Source organism: Phragmites australis, chromosome 9 (assembly GCF_958298935.1).
Source record: "Phragmites australis chromosome 9, lpPhrAust1.1, whole genome shotgun sequence".
Classification (NCBI taxonomy): Eukaryota; Viridiplantae; Streptophyta; class Magnoliopsida; order Poales; family Poaceae; genus Phragmites; species Phragmites australis.
In genome coordinates this window covers 22789952-22797713 of record NC_084929.1, presented here as the reverse complement: position 1 = coordinate 22797713, position 7762 = coordinate 22789952, and the positions used below count along the sequence as shown (strand labels likewise).

General features: G+C 53.3%; 1 protein-coding gene across 1 annotated transcript; it reads left to right on the top strand.

Annotated features, from left to right (window-relative positions):
* Window positions 1-423: 423 nt before the first annotated feature.
* LOC133928821 (xylan glycosyltransferase MUCI21-like) lies at window positions 424-7304 on the top strand. The gene is made up of 4 exons (XM_062375315.1): window positions 424-1085; window positions 1205-1330; window positions 1420-2010; window positions 6186-7304. Exons 1-4 carry the CDS (start codon window positions 857-859, stop codon window positions 6872-6874), a joined length of 1635 nt encoding a protein of 544 aa, XP_062231299.1. The 5' UTR covers window positions 424-856; the 3' UTR covers window positions 6875-7304.
* Window positions 7305-7762: the final 458 nt, after the last annotated feature.

Here is a 7762-nt window from a genome sequence, read left to right as displayed (position 1 = left end):
ATAACACACACCTTACGTGGTAAACATTATAAACCACGGTCTTATAGAAAACAAATTAGCTATTGCTTTTACTATGTTCTAAAAGGAGACACGCCTAGGATGACATAACTATGTTCTGGGCTCGTGGAATTAGACCAGCTTGACAAAAATAGTGAAAATAATGTTTCATACTTTATGCATATATCACATTAGAAACAAAAAAACAATATTTAATCAAATAAAAATACCAATATTTTTCAATAATGAAATTGTAGTAATTTAAAGGGCTTGTTTCTGGCTTTGGTCCGGCGTTGCCAGCTCATGCCCGGTTGGGCCCTGGTGTTTAAGGGCCAGGCTCTTTCCCGGTCTACCTCGAAGCTCCACTTGGCCCGGTGTTTGAGCAGCTGTACATTTCGCACACCATCTGGTTCTGACCGGTTGGAATTACGGATTACCTCCAGACAGCGGGCAGGAAGAGGAAGGGAAACTCCAATTAGCACCCGCGGGCGAAATAATTAACGTCATCAAAACACCCAGTTCACCCTTGGTGTTCTGTATTCTTCTCTTCATTTCCTCCACCGCACACCTCCTCTCCCCTCTCCAACTCCACCCCATGAAAATGATCGTGAGAGGCTGCTAGCATCAGCTCTCGCTTCCACTCCGCCATCCCACCCACCTCGCGGAATCCCCCGAGCTGTATATATCCCACGCCCCAATTCGGCCCGTGGCGTGTGTGAGGTCAACTGGCCAGGTGTTTTGCTCACAGCTCGCGCGCGTGGCAGCAAGCAAGGAGAGCGGCGGCGGCGGCGGCTCCTTAGCATGCGGCGGTGAGAGGAAGGGAGGAGGAGCAGGGAACCGAGAGAGCGAGAGATAGAGGATGATGCAGCTGCTGCAGCATCACAAGCCCTCCGCCCCCTCCTGCTGCTCGTCGTGGATCCGGAGGTCCCCGCCGCCGTCTCCGCCGCACAAGAAGAAGGGCGGCGGGGGCGGGGGGAGGAGCCGGTACGCGTGCCGCCTCGTGCCGCTGCTCGTGCTCACCGTGTACAGCGTCTTCACCGTGCTCCGCATCCCCAGTTCCTCCCTCGTCGTCAACACCGCCGATTCAGGTACCGCGGGGCTCCAGTCCCAAATCCTTCTTGCTCTCGCCGTCATGAATTGCTGGATGCTCGGTTCTCCCCCCCCCCCCCCCCCTTGTGCGCTGAAATGGCGATTCGTGCTTCTGCAGAGCGCGTTGAGAGGCGGGAGGACGTGGAGACGCTCAAGACCCACCTGCCGTCGAACCAGAACAGCCTCGAGGCCCGCGAGGAGACGCGTTCCGTCGCCTCCCTCCCGTGCTCTGCGTTCATCAATGGTGAGTTGCTTGCTTGGGGATCGGTTAGCTATCCGGTTCGAGATGCTCGCTCGCTTAGCTAGCTAATTGCAAATCGAATTTGTGCGCAGGTGAGGCGGGGCAGCGCGAGGAAGGCGTGCTCTGCTGCGACCGGAGCCAATACCGCAGCGACGTGTGCTACCTCTGCGGCGACGTGCGCACGGACCCGTCCACCTCGTCGGTGCTCCTGTACAACGCGCCCCGCGGGAGCGCGCCGGAGAAGGTGCGGCCGTACACGCGCAAGTTCGAGGACGGCATCATGAGCACCATCGACGAGGTGACCATCCTGCCCGTGCTCGGCGCCTACAACGCGAGCGCGGGCGGCGGCAGCCTGCGGCGTCGGTGCGACGTGCGTCACCCTCGCGGCGTGCCGGCGGTGGTGTTCTCGACGGGCGGGTACACGGGCAACGTGTACCACGAGTTCAGCGACGGGCTGATCCCGCTGTTCATCACGGCGCAGCGGTTCGCCGGCGAGGTGGTGTTCGTGGTCCTCGAGTACCACTACTGGTGGCTGGGCCGCTACGGCGCCGTCCTGGAGCGGCTCACCAACTACAAGGTGGTCGACTTCCGCTACGACCGCCGCGTCCACTGCTTCTCCGAGATGATCGTCGGCCTCCGCATCCACGGCGAGCTCGTCGTCGACCCCAAGCTCATGCCCAACGGTACGCCCCCTCCCAATTCCTCTTGCTTTCTGCCCTTTTCGCATCAGATGCTGATTGCATTGCGTTCTCCGCGTTGGCTGTCAATTTGTTAGTTACGAATGTCTCCCAATTGTTCCGTTACAATTTCGTTAGGATTTCGGGATCGGCCGCTTAATTGGCGCTAGCTTAGCTTGCTGGTGAAGAAGGGGGGGGGGGGGGCGCGGAAAAAGGCGTGTGAAAATCCGTGCGCCTCGGTCGAGATCCGTGCCCGCTAATGCCGGTCGGAGAGGAGAAATCATTTTCATCTACAGCTCGAGGCGTCGTGCTTAGCCTCTAGGCTCGCCCCCTCCCTCCCAATTAGCGCCATGTCCTAATCATTCTTTAGCCTTTACCTCTAGGCTCGTTCATCAGTGGAGGAAGTTGTTAGAGTGGCAGTGCTAGTTCATTGGGGTGGTTAGAGGGGCGATAGATTGCTGCTGACGCTTCCGAACCTTCTGTCCTTGCCGCACTCCCTGCAATGGCCGGCCGGCCACCCACCGCTTCCATGATCCGTCATCTTACATTCTTACCCTCTAATATGCTCGCCGATTCCTTCAATCCTTGGCAAGCGATGGCTGCACGGGCGCGTGGCGTACGGTACGGTACGGTACGGTCGGCTCTCGCCTTTTCCGCTCTCCGCCGGGCACGGCGCGCGCGTTTCTGCCCCAGCTCGCGTTAGGCGCTCTGTCCGCAAGGGAAATGGCATGGCCTGCCTAAGAACAGGCGCGTTCGCGGCACGGCTAAAAGGAGATGGAGCACGACGATGGGCGCGCGGGAATCTTGCGGCGACAGATCATGACCGCGAGAAATCATTACGCGAGATAGGGGAAAAGGCGGCTTTCGCAAAAGCGGCAGCGAAAAAGCGGGTTTGCTCCTCACAAATGAGGGCCGGTGCCGGTGCCGATGCCTCATGGGATTCGGCGAACACAACCGGCGCTCGCATTCCACCACCACCGATTCGAGCGTGCTTGTGCCCTGCCGTTTTCGTGCATGGACGACGGACCGGCCAATAGCTGCCGATAAGGGCAATGGAAACGCCTGGGCATCGTGCGCCACCACTTGGGTTGGGCACGCATCGACAAGCCCTTTCTTCTAGTGGCCAGTGGGCTAATTTAATTGGGATGGAGAGTGATAGGAGAACATGAGCCCGTTTGGATTTTGAAAGTGGCCGCGCTAATTTGATGAAAGCACAGGGATTAAGTAACGGATTCGTAAATCTTAGGTCAGATTGGTGCATCGATTGATTAGGTAGGAAATACAAGGGGGCTCCACGAAGGTGTACCTGCCTCCACGCTCAGCTCACAACCCAGACGGTTGCAGTCCAATTGCTCTGGCCGACCTGAGTTATTACAAGATGTTCACATCCGTTTATGGCCCATTAAAACCCATGTACTGGTGGTAGCAATGAAAAAAGAACCTCCGATATCGCGACGGCGCCAGATCTCGGAGCCGATGCTGTAGCGGACTAGCAGTAAACTAGTGCTCTGACACGGTAAATTATAATAGTGTGGCAGCAAACTGGAGCAGAGGAGGAGGTGCTGCATGTGCGTTAGAATTCTTTTGAAATCGACCGGGCATGTAGGGGGGCGAGGCCTTGTCTGTGCAAAGAATCGTCTCGCGGTTCATGTCGCGGGCAACCGTATTAACATATTGCAGCAAGTAACAACTGGCGGTAAGTGCTGGTGCCTCCAACTAAATTAAACTGGGTGTTGCTCTTAAAATACATCAACATGGGTTCATGGGCAGGACATTTGTGATTGGTGCTCATCTTAGATTTATTCTAGTTTTTACGGCCGCATGCATGCCCTCTTTAGGTAGCTGCTCAGTTTTTGGGGACCAAGTATTTATAACCAGTCCTTTCGCGATGAAGTAGAGCGGCATGAGGCATGAGCGTCCGGTACAGTAAGGTCATCTCCTTTTAATCCACCATCTGGCGCTTGCTGGTTGCCAATAGGTCTAAAACTCAGGTCTAATCCCTGAGTTTTAGACCTGCTGTTGTGACTTGTGAAAGGCACGGTGCTACAGCATCATGCGTGCTACATCAATTAATCTAAAACATTAGTGTCTTAGTACATTGCCGAAAGGAAGGCCTAAAATGTGGCTCGCTGTCTCCTTTCGTCCTAAATGCTACTATGGTTAGGTTCTAGTCCCGATCATCTTACTCCCATGCGTCATTATGTGTCTGAATTGATGGATTCGAATATCTAAACCATTAGAGGGAATACCATGTAGCAAGACATCAAGCTTTTGTCCGTACCTGGCATTGTTTGTAGCTGCGGAAGAATCTGTATGAGATATATCAAAATGTTGGGTTCTCAGGAATAAAGTACAGGCCTTTCATGAGGCGATAAGAGGATATGCATGCTCTGGGTTTGACTAGGACATGTAAGGATTTGTAGCTGCTGGCCCGGGTAGCTAAAGATCTCTTGATGCCCTAAGGCTCGTGTCGTAAACGGCCAGTGGATTTGTTGCTGCCTGCGCCAGTTGAGAGGATGCATGCTCGGATGGACATTGGCAGGTAAGACATTACTGTCAAGCGAACAAAGCATCAAGAGATCTTTAATTTTGACACGCCTGTGATAGTGTGATGTGTGCGAGCATGGGAAGGCTAGGAGGGCGACCAAATTTTCTGGGACCATGCGACTTAGATACAAGGAAAGCAACAAAAAAGAGAGATGGGGGAGAGAGGGTCGGTTAGTTACCAGAACCACCACCCAAGGGCTTCGTGAGCGATCATCTCTCATCACCTTTGCTAAAGGATGAGTGACATAGTAGTCTTTGGTGTGATTAGTTGCCCGTATGAATCTTATTCACATGCAATGGATATGTAGATTGAGAGAAAATAGATTAAGCGGAGTCATCTTTATTGAAAATAAAAATATTTGATCGGTTGTATCTGTTTACATAACTTGAGTTGAGTTTCAGTTTAATTGATCGAATCTGAAAGAACATGATATAAATATATATCGGCCAGTATCAGCTGGCTGCCGAATCTGCAGGACATGTGCACTACCAGTATTTGTGCGCACAACATTTTCAGTGCATTGCAGAATAAGAAATGAGTACGGACTGGGTAAACAGTACTACTCCTATTTGACTGACTGAGTGTGCTCACTAACAGCTTGGGTGGGGGGGGGGGGGGGGGGACTAGTGTTTTGACGTTGGGCAATCGTGGTTGCTTTCTAAGATCTTGGATCATCGATACTTGTGGACAGAGTCATTGCTAGTTGAGAAATGTCCCCTGTACTGTACTTCTTTATCTGGCTCCTAGATAAATTTGGGTCATCTGTTTCTTTTATCAGCTGACTCCCATTATTAACCTTCCTGCCCACTCCTTGTGTTAAGCTTCTCGTCAATCTCTCACAAGAACGTGGCCCCATTTGGGACTTTAAGGCCACCAAAGCAATCCCGATCGAATCCAGTTTTCTATTGATTCCTGGTTCAGGGTTGGTGGCATGTAGAACGCGGGCCCGCCAGGTCCTACGGTTGTTGCATGGATCCAGCAGCCATCCGGAAGAACCACGCGTGCGCCAAGCCAAGCTGGGGCGGCCGGCGCCTGTTCCTCGTGCGGCCAGGTCACGGATCGTTGTCGTGCCGGAGGCTAACAAGGCGCGCAAGCGCAAAGCGCATCGGCAACGGGGATGCATCTGCTGGTGGTTGTGAGCCGGGGCAATAGAGGTGACTAGGTGTGCGTGCTGTGCTGTCAGTGGACGCAGTGTGGTCACGCAGGCGCGTTGCTTTGCTTCATGCTGGAGCAACCACTTGGATCGACGTCACATACTCGAATAGGAACTAGAAATGACATAAGCGGAGGCGCGCTGCTTTGTGTCATTCGCCACGGAACAAAACTGTACCAATAACGGACATCGCCGGTGCTAGTTCAGACTGTGTTTACCGCTTGCGTGAGTGTTCTGGAAGGATGCCGTCATGTCTCATGTGTTTCAGGTGCCGTTCTGCCGGTGTTGCCATGTGAAAGTTGCGAAAATACACGTACTTGATTCATGGAAGTAGTGCAAGCGCGAACTAGCTGGATCGAGTGGGTTGCAAAATGGCGCGGCGAATGTTAATTCAAACTGTCACTTTGAGGCTAAATATTTGAATTTTCGGTTCACATTATTGTGCTTGGTAAACTAACTAACGCAAATGCTGATACGCAGGCAAAAGCATCAAGGATTTCCAGGCGCTCCTCCACCAGGGCTACAGCCGGAAGCCGGTGTCATCGTTCTCGTCGGCGGAGACACCGGTGCCGCTCCCTCTCGCGCCGCCGTCCCGCCCGTGCCCGCGCCCGGCCAAGCCGAAGCTGGTCATCTTCATCCGCAAGCAGAATCGTGTGCTCCTCAACCTGCCCCACGTCGTGACCGCCTGCCGCCGTGCCGGGTTCGCGCCGCACGTCATGAACCTGCGACGGCAGACCCCTCTCCCCGCCATCCACGCCGCGCTGGCCTCTGCCGACGCCATGGTCGCCGTGCACGGCGCGGCGGTGACCCACTTTCTCTTCATGCATCCGGGGTCCGTACTCCTCCAGATCGTGCCCGTGGGGCTCGACTGGGCCGCCGGAGCCTTCTACGGCAAGCCCGCGCAGCAGCTCGGGCTGGGGTACCTCGAGTACAAGGTGGCGCCCGAGGAGAGCTCGCTCGCCGCCGAGTACGGCCTCAACAGCACTGTGGTGCGGGACCCCTCCGTCATCAGCAGCCGCGGCTGGTGGGAGATGAAGAAGGTGTACATGGACCGGCAGAACGTTACTGTCAACATCAAGAGGTTCGGCGAGCTGCTCAGGGCGGCGCGCCTGCACCTCAAGAACAGCACGGTGGCGTGCGCCAAGGGCGCGAGCGCGGCACTGAGATAGAAGATGCTAATCAAGCTTCATTAGATGTTTATTACTTAGTCACATGTTGTTTATTGATTTCTTTGTGCCTTCTTTCTTTTGGTTGGGAGAAGGGAGGGGTATAAATGAGGGATAAAAAGGAGATGAGATCCTGTAAATATGATTGGGTTGGTTGAGATTGGTAGGGATCGCCTCCCTGCACAGTGCATTCGTTCAGTTCGTCATGTTATTATTAGAGAAGAGGAAGAATAGTTTATGATAGGGGCGGGCTCTCCTGAAACAGCTTCTTGTTTACAGTAGTTCATAGTAGCATCTTTTTTATTTTCTTTCTTTTTCTTTTTTCTTGTTTCTTTTTTTCTTTCTCATTCTTTGGGTGTCCTGATGATGTAAGAAACAACATTCTGTAACAAAGAGCAATAGAAATCCAGACCGTGGTGCCATTTTGTTTTCAGCTTGGAAACGAAAATCAAACGCCAGCTCGAAATTACAGTGCAGCTACTACCGTTCGTCCCTTTTGATGCAAAAGAGGAAAAGTGAAAGCAGGCAGGGTCAGCGTGAGGAACTACACATGGAGAGGATGGTCTAGTTTGTCTGTTTGTGCCTTTCACCGTCGTGAATACCGAGGCACTATCAGCACGTGCCACCGGGGAAGTTGCCGTTGCCATTCACGTCCGTTCCTGCGCCGCTGCCCCTCGAACGGAACACGCGGCAGCAATCGCTGTCGGCGAGGAAAGGCCTGGCGCGGGCACCACTTGATGCTGCTCGCGCCTCGGCGGTTCACGATGGTGAAGGAAGGAAGCGGAGCGGTTTTAATGGTTAAAGCTAGCGGTTAGTTTTAATTATCAGATTATTTTTTAAAATTTATATGGATTTTTTATTTACAATTTTTCGTATCTTACATAGAAGAGA